The 12,782-nt window shown below is 43.4% G+C and overlaps 1 protein-coding gene across 1 annotated transcript in view; it reads right to left on the reverse strand.

Annotated features, from left to right (window-relative positions):
- Positions 1 to 10,308: 10,308 nt before the first annotated feature.
- FAM47E (family with sequence similarity 47 member E) overlaps positions 10,309 to 12,782 on the reverse strand; it is a gene marked incomplete at its 5' end in the record, with an annotated part of 42,413 nt that continues 39,939 nt past the window's right edge. Inside the window, one exon of the mRNA XM_082642760.1 lies at positions 10,309 to 10,639. Within this exon, the coding sequence (XP_082498886.1) occupies positions 10,574 to 10,639 (66 nt within the window). The 3' untranslated portion in view covers positions 10,309 to 10,573. The remainder of the gene's footprint in view (positions 10,640 to 12,782) is intronic.

Here is a 12,782-nt window from a genome sequence, read left to right on the forward strand (position 1 = left end):
AATGTATGCATTTAATTTGATCCCCACAAAACAGCAACAACAACCTGGGAACTAAGAATTATACACATTTCTTTCTAAATTCACTCCTCTGCTGATCTGATGGCTTTACACACCAACTTCAAGCTAACGGTTCCCATGTTTGTATCTGCAGGGTGAGCCTTTTCCTTGACCTACACGCTCCCACATCCAACTGCTAAGACCACAGCTGGAATGATTACTAAAATGGCTCCTCTGGTAAAACAAATTGTTCCAACGTGCCCCGGGCTCGAGCCTTGTTTGCAAAGTCAGGTACAGAAAACAGTGGGAGTCCTTGGTGACTCTGCAGTGTTTGTGGGATGGGAGCTCGCTTCGGAAGGCCGAGGGGTGAACGTGGTGAAGGCTGTGACGAAGGCCGACGTGGAGGGAGCCCACTCCAGAGAAACTTGGAGGCCAAGGGGAGGAGAGGAATCGAAGTGTCGCTTGAGAAGAGAACAAGGCCTAAGGGAAGCTCTTTCAGACCCAGAGACACGTGGGCACGTTTGTTCAGTTCGTCGCAGGAGAGAGCCAGCCGAGACCTAGAGGAAGATGTGAGGAGGACGCGAAATCCTGGACGGGGATTCTGCGTGAAGGAGGAAGTCAAGAACACCAGAGGAAGGGGTGGCCTCGGAGGAACGGAGAGGAGGAAACAGGCGTGGAAAAGGAAAAGAAGGTACAAAAGAAACACTTTGAGATACACAGGGGCCCGTGAGTGAGGTTAGCTATCAGGTGAGTGAGAGAAAGGAAATCCAGGTGAGCTTTTTTTTTTTTTTTGCGGTACCCGGGCCTCTCACTGTTGTGGCCTCTCCCGTTGTGGAGCACAGGCTCCAGACGCGCAGACGCCAGACGCGCAGGCTCAGCGGCCATGGCTCACGGGCCCAGCCGCTCCGCGGCATGTGGGGTCTTCTCGGACCGGGGCACGAACCCGTGTCCCCTGCATCGGCAGGCGGACTCTCAACCACTGCACCACCAGGTAAGCCCAGGTGAGTTTTTAAGGAAAGCAGAGCAGGTAGGAAGGAAATGGCCGCTGGGGGAAGAAGTTGCCTTGGGAAGTCCTGTGGGTCCTTCCATCACAGGCCGGTTGCATCCCCTTCCTGCCTTTCCCAGTGCCCGCGCCTCCGTTCACACCCCCCTCACCTGTCCAGACCTTACCATCCTCCCGCACCTCCCTCCCCTCTGGCTGTGATCCAGTCTGCAACCACTCCTGATTTAATCCTCCTAAAGCACAGCCCGGGTAGGGCGTCTCCTCTGTCTACCAGGCTAAATCCAACCCCATTTTAGCCTTCAAGGTCTCCCTGACACACCCCAACAACCTCTCCAGGCCTTTCTCTTATCGTTCACCTGAACTCCAGCCAAATGGGGACTCTCCCGCGGGAGCCTCCTCTCATTGGTTTAGACGTTTCCCAAAACCCACTTCCTTCCATGAACTTTTCCCTAGCCCCCAATCCCACTCTTAGCCCCCAGCCCTCAAATTGATATGCCATTCTTTTCTTTGAACTCTGATTACGTACTGTAACTCTATTAGAGCAAAATACAAGGTTTTCTCTTATGGTATAATTATTTTTGTCGTTTATCTCATCCCCATATTAGATCATAAATCCCTTGAGGGCCAGAGTTTGTTTATTCTTTGTATTCCCCAGAATACAAAGTTTGTTATGTAATAGGCCTTTTTATTGTCTTTGTCCATTGAATACCTAATATATACTGGCCCTAAGCTAAGTGCTTTATGAGGATTATCTCATGTTAAATTCCTGAGAGGAGTAATCTGCCCAAGGTCATACAGCTGGTGAGTGACCAAGCTGGGATTTCAACCCAGTGTTCTGACCTCCCAGGACTCCTGCTGGAAACTCTAGCTACATTGAATCCTAATGCTTTTAAACCATGTCCAAATTTCAAAGCATACATTTTAGAAGTGAGTGTGCAAATCTGGATGTGTGATACCAGCGTATCCCTCTGGTAGTATTCTAACATTTACGGTGAATGTCAGCCTTGCTCTGGGTTTGTAATTCCTCTCTCTGCAAGCCCTCACCTCATTAGGGAAATGTACTCACCACCAGCACCTGTCTGTTGCTGTCAAGCCGCTGGCTTCTGCTACTCCACGTAATGTTAACCACAAGTCAAACCTTCTGCAAAGCAGTCACATTGGAGCTGCCCAGTTTCATATTTCATAGGGACATTTTCTAAGTGCAAACCTCTGACTCATCTTAGTTCCAGAATAGACTCCAGGCTGAGATCTCTTACGCTGAATGATGAAACCTTTAGAGCAAAGGAAAATCTGTGTCAGGAGAACCAGTTCACCACGTAGAGAAGAATAAAGTTAGATGACTACTTTGTACCACGTAAAACGGTGGACGCCGGATAGAATAAAGTCCTGAATGTAAATGGTCAAACTACTGCTAATAGAACAAAATCCAAGAGACTCTCATTGTGATATTGCATAATGTAAGAGGCCAAAAAATGTCTTGACTTCATCAAAATAAGGCTATCTTGTCAGTGAGGCTGCTATAGACAAAGTTAGCATGTAGATCCAGATGGGGAGCAGATTTTCGTGTTGTTAAAACTAACAAGGCACTAATATGTAGAGATAGGATGAACTCATACAAACTGATCCAAAAAAAACCCACAAAACCTGACACGAGATCCAGTATAAAATGAACAAGGGATGCTTCTCCCCATTGCCTGGAACATAATAGGCACTCAGGGTAAATTTTGGTTGAATAAATGAATGACTAGCAAAAGATGCAAAAATGCTCAGATTCACTGGTAGTTAGATAAATGCAAATTAAAACAAGGATGTTACACCATTTTACATCCACCAGAAAGGCAAATATTAGAGAGGTGCAATGCTGCTGATGGGAGAGTAAACCGGTACAAACAATCTGGAGAACAATCTGGAAGAATTTTGTGAAATTAAGTATGCGTATACCCCATGACCCAGCAATCCCCCTCCTGAACATGTATGGCCAAGAGATTGCACAAGACTGTAAGGGGGCACATAGTGTTATTTGGGATAACCGTAAGTTCAAGGCCACCTGGCTGCACATTGTAGGCAAATAATAAGTAAAATATGGTGGATGCCGATGAAATGCTATGAAATTGTTACGGCAATGAATTTGATCTACACACAGCAATGTAATTAAATCTTAAATACATACTGGCGACTAAAAGGTAAGAAACTAATATCTCGCAAGTTGTACAGTGTGGCCAAAAAAAAAAAAAAAACCAGAGAGATTTGTGGGTTTGGCTCCTGAATAATGATGTGGACCATCTAAGATTCACAGGAGACCTGCAAAGTTTTTTGAAGAACTATAGTGCAATAAACACTGCCAGCTTGGACTAAAATGGGGGTTGTCTAGAAAGGGGATAAGTGTATTTGGCATATGAGAGCAACATAAATAATTTGTGGCTAAAAGACAGACTGCGCTGGTCTTATACTATGGCCACAAATTATTTGAAATTCTTCCCTTCGAAGGAAATTTGGAGGAGTTCAGTTCTCTTCTTGAAGGTGGGCTGTATTTAGCCACTTACTTCTAATGAATAGAATATGGCAGAAGTGGTGATGTGTGATTTCCAAGACTAGGTTATAAAAGGCATTGTGCTTCCTCCTTGCCTTCTCTTGGATCACATGCTATAGGGCCGACTTTTTCAACCTCAGCACTATTGATGTTTTAGACAGGATTATTCTTTATTGTGAAGGGGTGCCTGTGCATTATGGGATGTTTAGCAGCATCCCTGGCCCTCTACTCACTCAAAATTCCCAGAAATTGAATTGTTGTGTCAAAGGCTATATACATATGTACATATGTACACACATGCACACACACACACAAAGTTGCTTATTTATTCTGTTTTTTTTTTTTTTAATGAGGCTTTGGATAGCCAAATTGCCCTTCAAAAAGTCTGTATCTGGGCTTCCCTGGTGGCGCAGTGGTTGAGAGTCCGCCTGCCGATGCAGGGGATGCGGGTTCGTGCCCCGGTCCGGGAAGATCCCGCATGCTGCGGAGCGGCTGGGCCCGTGAGCCATGGCCGCTGAGCCTGCGCGTCCGGAGCCTGTGCTCCGCAACGGGAGAGGCCACAACAGTGAGAGGCCCGCGTACCGCAAAAAAAAAAAAAAGTCTGTATCTTTTCCCACTTTCACAAGTTGAATATATGCACCTTTTTCTTAGCATTTTTGCCCATATTAGTTTTGTCTTAGAAAAAATCTTTGCCAGTTTGATAGACAAAAATTGATACCTTGTTTTAATTTTTTTTTATTGGTGACTGACCATGTAAGAAACTATTTTGGTCTGTTGTATTCTTTCATGACGTAGCCCATTGTTTCCCTGCAGCCTGAGCAAAAACATAGAACCTACTTTCTATGCGAGCAGAGCAGGTGGCACTGTACATTCTGGTGTGGAGGACTGGGGAAGCCCTGCTTCCCTCGCCACCCCTCTGAGGCAGGAGCCACTGTAGGAAATTTGTCCTTTAGAAATTCATTCCTTTGGTTCGTTCTCCCTCTAGAGTTTAAAATATCAAGCAAATCCACTCTAAGGTATTGGCGACACATCAACTTTCTTTTTGACACATTTTAACAGTTACCAATACTTACAGTGCCATGGTTGGGTAGGTGGGTGGGATCGGGAAGCAGTTAAAGAATAATACTGAAAAGAGGAAGAAGACAAGAAACAGGGGATAATGGTCACCTCAAACTTTGCCCTCATCATAGTTTTGCTTAGGTATGTCCTTTTCTAGTCTACCTCACTCTCTCCCAAGAAGATAACTGTCAATTCTTAAAAAAAAATTTTTTCCGGAAATTTGCCTCTTATGTTTTGGTGCTTCACCATTCCTGATATTCATCCATTCATTCAATAAATGCATAGTTTGAGCCCCAACTGTGTAGGACTCTAGGCACTCTGCAGGACACTAGGCAAAACCTATACATTCCCTGCCCTCCTGAGCTTATACTCTAGGAAGGGAAACACACCATTAATGAGTAATCAAAGAAGATAACATGATGAGTGATGTGCAGTATAACGGCTATCAGTGAGGTGCCAGAACTGAGAATAATCTGCAGCAGCTCTGCTGGCCTGTTGGTGCAGGAGTGGTGCAGGCACGACTTTGGAGGGGGAGGTTGAGAAAGAATTCTGACCTACATTCACTTCAGTAACAGTTTGCTCTCATATGCAAAATACACTTAGCCCCTTTCTAGACAACCCCCATTTTAGTCCAAGCTGGCAGTGTTTATTGAACTATAGTTCTTCATAAAACTTTGCAGGTCTCCTGTGAATCTTAGACAGTCCACATCATTATTCAAGAGCCAAAACCACAAATCTCTTTTATTTGGGGCCGCAGCTTACGGGATCTTAGCTCCCCAGCCAGGGATCGAACCTGGGCCCCGGGCAGTGGAAGCACAGAGTCCTAACCACTGGACCGCCAGGGAATTTCCCACAAATATTTTGAAGATAAGCCCTTCTCTACCTTGAGAATATGCTGAAGAACAACATCCTCCCCTTTCTTAGACGCTCTATTGTTTGACTAAAACTGTGAGGCACACTTTTAAAAATTTCAGTAGAATTTTTGTCCGCCTGAATGTACTCTGAAGCATCATCTTTGAACTTTCTGAGGCCTTAACAAGGGATTTAACAATTACATCCTTGGATTCATCTTTAGACCATGTTTTCCTGGCATGTCCTTTTATATGTCCTTTTGGATTTGATCTTTGTTACAAATCATTTCTTAATTTAAACATCATTTGTCATCTGAGAGGCTAGGAGTTTACAAAACCATCAAGTCCTGGTTGCTTTTGGTTAAACTGTCCCTTTGGCTTATCGATCTCCTCTTGCATTTTACTATAAGCAGCAAGAAACCAGGTGGTCCCTTCAACACTCTGTATAAAAATCTCCTTAGTTACATCACCAGTTCATTAGGTAGTTTTTCTACTTTCCATGTTACTTCAGGTGACAGTATGGATAAACTTCCTGCTATTACATAACAAAGAGACCACTTCTCGCAATTTCCGATTGCATTTACCTCATTTTCCTGCAAGCCTTCACCCACAGCCTCTTCACAGTCTATGAGACTTCTGCCAACAGTTTCTTCAAAGTTCTTCCAGTTTCAACCCACTTCTTAATCCTGCTCCCTTTCACATTTTACATTCTTGTTATAGCATCCCACTTCCAGGCACAAAAATCAATTAGTTATCTATTGCTGCATAACAAATAATCAGTAAATTTAATGGTTTAAAACAACAAACATTAGAGTCATTTTTATGGGTTAGGAATTCAGAAACATCTTCTCTGAGTGGTTCTGGCTCAGGATCTGTCATATGGTTGCAGTCAGGATGTCAGCAGTGGTTGCAATCTCATCTGAAGGCTTAATGGGGGCTGAAGGATTCACTTCCAAGATGGCTTTTCACATGGCTATTTGCAGAAGGCTTCAGTTCCTTGCCATGTGAGCCTTTCCATAGACAGCTTGAGTGTCCTCACAACACAGCAGCTAGTCTCTCCCAAGTGATTCAAGTGAGAACAAGGAGGAAGCCACAATGTCTTTCATGATTTAGTTTCAGAATGACACCTCATCACTTCTTACACATTCTGTTCCTTAAACTCAAGTCTAGGTACAGCCCACATCCAAGGGAAAAGGGGTTAGACACTGCATTTTGAAGACAGGTGTATCAAATAATTTGTGGACCTTTTTTTAAACAAACACAAACCTCCCAAAGTAGGAAGTCCTTGGGATTGTCCAAAGTAATCTCATGTCTTGCAGCTATTGAACTGAGAAAGAAAAAGAAAAAAAAACGATCCTTTAATTTGCTGAATTAAAATATCATTTGAATTCACAGCTTTGTAAGATCTCGTAGGTGAAGGCAGAGTATAGATTGGGAAAGAGCGAGACCCTGAATGCTGAACTGTGAACATAGGGGAATGTTCAGCTGGCTTCAAGTTCCCTAAACTCCCAACCCTATGAAAATATGCTGCTCAGATCTCCTGTTGCAAGGCCCACAAATGACTGATGGACCCAGCTGCCCCCCCTCTGGATCTCTGGCCTCTCGCTGAGGCCATACTCCCCTGGGCTGCCCCCAGCCAACGACAGAGCATGCAGAAGTGCCAAGGCAGGCCCATTTTAGCAAAACGTGCGACTCCTCCTCCTGGTGACCTTGACTTGAGGTCTCCCCATTGGCCTGGCCAAACCTTCATTTGAACTGTGCTGCAGTTCAAGACCAAATCTTCTTTTCCTCCCTCTGTCCTTCCGCAGGGATCACACACACATCAGAATCTAAAAGCTCTCCCTATGTTCGGCTGCTCCCTCCCCAGTAAAACTCTCAAACATCTAATGCCCTTTTGCCATTTGCTCCCTGGGAGACCCAAACTGCTGCAGCCTTCCTTGTCAAAGAAATTCTCCCTAACTCCCTCTGTGGTGAGGATTTTCCCACTTTGCGCGAAGACTCTGTAATGACCTCTGTGGAAATAGGCTGGCAGGAGGCTGGGGTAGCCAGCTCTCTTTATTCTTCACCCCTAACACCCCTCACTGCCTTGAATGCTACCCGTGTGCTAGAGGCAGTTTATCCTAGCTCACAAAAGCCAACTGTTAAATTTTCAGGAATTTAGCAAGTTGGTTGGTAAACACAGTCATTATGAAAACTTAAATAGACTTACAATTAAAATAAATTATATTAAAACCAAAGGGAACAAAACTCAAAACCTCATCTCTTCCTGGTTTTTAACACCTTTTTGTTAGTATCTGTGCTCTTGAGGTTCTTTACATCTGTTATATCTGGGTGTTGGAAATAATATATAATGATGTGCTGCTTGCACTTCTCTTTGGATTTTGGAGGCCAGATTTAGAGGTGCTGTTTCAGCTCATTTCTTTAGTAATCTGAGACGTTGCCGGCTTTGAGGGCAGCCTGAAGCAAGAGAAGGCTTTCAGCTGGTCCAGAAATCTCTGCCCTCTGATCCAGTGAATCCAGTGTGCTCGAAGCACCTGTGGCACAGAGAGCTGCTGAATGGAGCTTTGGCGTGTCCAGAAAGGTGAATCGGAGCACAGGCCCCCAGGGCTTTGCAGCTGAGCCAGGAGCTCTGTGGCGTGTAACTGTTCTACTTTAGAGAAACCCATCTCCGTTTGTTGCTTGGCACCAGTTAATACGGCAGCCTGATCATGAGACCTTAGGTAACCAAGCGACTGGTGCCCATCGTCAGCCAAGGTCATCTGATCCACTGAGCCATGAAGTCGGCTAACATTTAGTGTGTGTGCACAGTGCCAGGCTGTGTTCTAATCACTTTACTGGTAACATTCCCTTTAAGCCCCACCACAGTTCTGGGAGATAGATAGGGCTGCTATTATTGCTACTAGCCTTACTTTAGATGAGAAAACTGAAGCAGAGAGAGTTGCCCCATAGTCATATAGCAAATAAGTAGCAGAGCTTGGTTTGAATCCAGGCCCTCCTGCTCCAAAGTCCACACACGTAATTACCAAATTATTTTGCTTCTCGTAATCAAGTGAAAGTTTTCTATTTAGGACTGGGCTTGACCAGGAATTGAAGACAGAACAAATTGCATGGTGTGCCCGCTCCTACCGCACTGCCATCTTCCTCAGCCTACACAACTGACCTGGGGACGTTCTCTACGTCCAGGTGATGAAACAGACAACCTCCACGATATGATGGCAGCAGCCACAAGTGGACGGCCACAACACTGTAGCCCAACTCAAGGGTGGCCCTGAAGAACAGCTGAGAAGGGGAATTTTCCAGTAGACAGAAATGTAAGCATTTCATCCTGTTGACCGCTTTGTCTGAAAGGAGAAATGGGCTGAGGTGCATGTCACCAACTAATGGTCAGCAGCTGATGGCTTAGCTTAGTAGCCAGAGACTTGGAAGGATCAAGAATGCAGGGATAGTGACAAAGAGATTTGGGAGAAGAGGTGTACAGGGGATCGCTCAGAATGGATCCAGAGTATGAGAGTATTTGGTTCTTTGTGAATACCCACCAAAGGACCTCTACTGTAGAGCAAGCGCTCAATAATCAGGTGAAAAGTTTGACCTATCCTCTGCATGCCAGCCCGCTTCTTTCTCCAGAAGTTCCAATGTTGCCCAGTGATCTCATGAGCAAAGTGGGCATGGAGGCAGAAATGCAGGCTCCACGTGGGTTCAGCAACTTGGATTTCCCCTCACGAAGGCTGACCTGGCTACTGCTTCTGTGGAATAATTGTCCAGTAATTAAAACCAAACTTGAGTCCCTGATATGAATTAGGCTTGAATGTAACAAAGCCAGGAACAATGTGTCCAGGGAAAGAAATGAATTCTCTCCAGACCACCACCAACACCATCTTGGCTCAGCACTTGAATGTCAGAATCCTGCCCCAGCTTGCCTGGTAGACCTGGATGCCTCCTCTGGGCTCTCAGGCTTTGGGGCTCCCATGGGCTACCATGTGGGCAGGTATGACAAGTTGAAACAGCAAGGGAGTCAGAGGAAAGTGGCCTGACTAGAACAGCAACCTATTCTGCAATTGGATTTGCTTTCCTGCTTAACAAACTTCTGCTCACACCAACATTCCTACACTTCCTGCATGCTCGTTCACCACCATGGTATCCCACTCAACACTGAAACTCATTTCACAGCAATGGGCTGACACTATGGGTTCATTGCTTCTGTCATGTACTCCATCACCCTAATGTGTCCAGATGCCTAGAGTGTATAGTAAAGACTCACTTACAGCCTACAGATTATTGAAATGGGATCATGACAGACCCAGAGGATGAAAGGTCATCCATCACCCAGAGATTCTGTATTTGAAGACAAATACTATAACTGATAAAACTTTGGGATCCAATATCCTTTTAATAAATTCCTTTGATTAAATTATCCAGAGTGTATTCAGAGGGAAAGATCTGGAGGGATGCATTCCAATGAGTAAAGAGTGGTTACTGCTGACTCTATAGGAAGTATTTGTATTTTCTAGGTTCTTTTTGTTAGTCTATATTTTCTAATTTTCCTAACATGAGCATTAACATGTTAAATAAAATAATTTTTAAAAATTTAATGTAAAAATATGTCATCTTGAGTTTCCATTAAACTTTAGGACCCATGACATTATATTACAGGTACATATTTATTATCAAGATTAACATGCCAAAAAACCCTCAGTAAGCTTAATTCAAAATGAAAGAAAATTATATTGTAAAGAAAGAGTAAAGGAGCTATTCACTCAAAACCAGGGAAAATAATACTCTGGGAAAATGAAATAGAGCAATTCTGCTTTTTTATGGTTTTATTTATTTTTACAAATAGTTGATATAACTATGTAATATTGACAGTGCTACCAAAATGTTAGATTACCAAATATGAAAGTGATCTCACGGTTGATAAAATATATAAAATATTGATTAACTGAAGCAGAAGACTATTCTGAAATGTTTGTAAATATTAGTTATAAATTTTATGGATGTTGCCAAGTCAAAATTGTACAACTATGGTGGGACATTCATTATAAATTTTGTTTAATGTTTAAAGACAGAGAGAAATAGCCAAGTATACAGTAAATGAAATCTGTCTAATCATCTTCCCAAGATTCTTCCGTGCTTGGGTTATTTTACAGAAGTCTTGTTACATTCACATTTACATTCCTTCCTCATATACATCTTCTCAAGGAACTAAAAAAAAAAAAAAAAAGATGAGAGAAACTCCTTTAAATTGGCAAACGAAAATTGTAGTCTAGTCACAACCACTACCATACCCGAATTCACAATCTCACACTCTGATGTATATCCTGATAGGACCCAAAATCTCATGTCGATGATAGACCACGCGAGATGGTGGACTTTGGAAGGTAGTTGCACACCATCAGAAATATCTAGATATAATTCACACTTTTTCTGTGGCCAAGTCCAGCCCGGCCCAGCTCGGCACAGCCTTGTGCTGCTCATCTCTGCTATTAAAGGCCTGGGACTTCTGTGTAGCTGAGGGAATGAAGCTGTAGGTAATGCACAGAGCAGTTAATCCAGCAGCAGATACTGGAATGTGTATGTAAGTATGTATGCTCATGTAACATACATAAACATGTATGTATACAAGGTGTACATAGACATTTAAGGGGGTAAAAAGAGAATGAATGCTCACATATAAATTTAAATAAGTAATGATTTTATATATAGATAGATAGATAATTTACCATCATAGATTCCCCCCTCTCTTTTAGTTGAAATCCTACTGATTAAATAGAGGATATAGGATGTAAGAATAAAGGGAGAAAATATTCCAGGGTTTTGAGTGACAGGTGTTCTCAGGGGACTCAGCCATAGCCAGGGGCATCACCTCTCTTTAGTTGATGCAGCTAAAAGAGTAACCAGTGAGTCAGGCATGCTTCCTTTTGCCCAAAATTGAACTAAATGTTCAGCAACAGAATGGATTAAACCAACAGGGGACAAATCAAAATGAATAAAACATCCTCTTTTGCCACTAAAGAAAAAACTATGAGTCACTATAATGTCAAGAGCAAATAGGGATATATATGTATATACATATATCTCCTTGGCAAGAAGAATATATATGTCTGTGTGTGTGTGTATATGTGTGTGTGTGTGTATATACACATATATGTCACATAATTATATTTATGCTTAAGTATAATTTTGTGTATATTATATAAATATATAATCATACATACAATTATGTTATATAAAATATCTAAGCATATTTTATATATTATTCATATAAATATATAAAATATACTTATGTAGGCCATATATGCAGATAAGGCAGGTACATAAATACATAAGTACAAAAATGTGTGTAAGTATATTAACTATACCTTATATCTAAGTATCTTATATCTAAGTATATAAAATATACTTATGTAGGCCCACTGTTGATGCTCAGAGCTATTGGAGAGATTTCATCCTAGTTCTATAATGGAATCTTCTAGCCCATTAGTCTATTATCATACTCTAGACTTTCCCTTCACATCGCCTGATTAACTTTGAACAAGTCTGGATCTGAGATTGGTCAATATATCTATTTGCCAGTAAGTGTAAGCTGTTGTTAGTTCTATCGCTCTTAGAAAAAAAGAAATCCAGTATCCTAGTTCCAGGAACTTCTACCATTTTGGCTGCATGTCCTCCTAAGGACTCCATGGGCCGTGAGCACAGGGGACGCTGGACAAACACAGAACTTATCAGCCACGACTTGGGCCCCAGGCCTAGCTGGCTTCCTGCCATGGTGACAGAGCTGGTCTGGGGACAGATCTCCAGGCTGCAGGCCCTCCTGCTAAACGGTCCGCTCTGCCAGCCTCCCACCCCACTCTCGTTATCTGTGGCCTCCCGGGGGAGCCCTCCATGTGGGAGGCGGGGGGAGGGGGACCAGCAGCACAAGCTCAGGGAGAGGGAAAGATAAAGTGGGAAAAAGACAGAAGAGGCTCAGGGCTGTCCGGGAAGTGACCTTTTGCCCTAGTCTGCGTCCTCATGTACCCCGCAAATAGCACAATAATAGTCCCCAGCATGGCTCCTTAGAAGTAGAAGTGAAGGAGGCTTGACACTTCTGGAGAATTCATTGTTTTAGTAGCAGGCTCACGCCCTGCACATGGATCCCTTTCACTTTGGCCCCGATAAGGCCAAACTCAAGGAAGGTGAGTCAGCAGGGAGCCAGCACCTCTGACGGCAGGAGCCAAACAGGCAGAATGGAAAGAGCAGAACGCCAAATCCCATCTGTGGGCCCCTGTCTGGGGAAAGCACACCCCTTCTCCCAGGGCTGAGTCCTGGTGTGTCCCTGTAGAAGAAGTATTTTGATTTTGTCAGGGCG

This window comes from Mesoplodon mirus (genome assembly GCF_964341445.2).
Source record: "Mesoplodon mirus genome assembly, chromosome: 2".
Classification (NCBI taxonomy): domain Eukaryota; kingdom Metazoa; phylum Chordata; class Mammalia; order Artiodactyla; family Ziphiidae; genus Mesoplodon; species Mesoplodon mirus.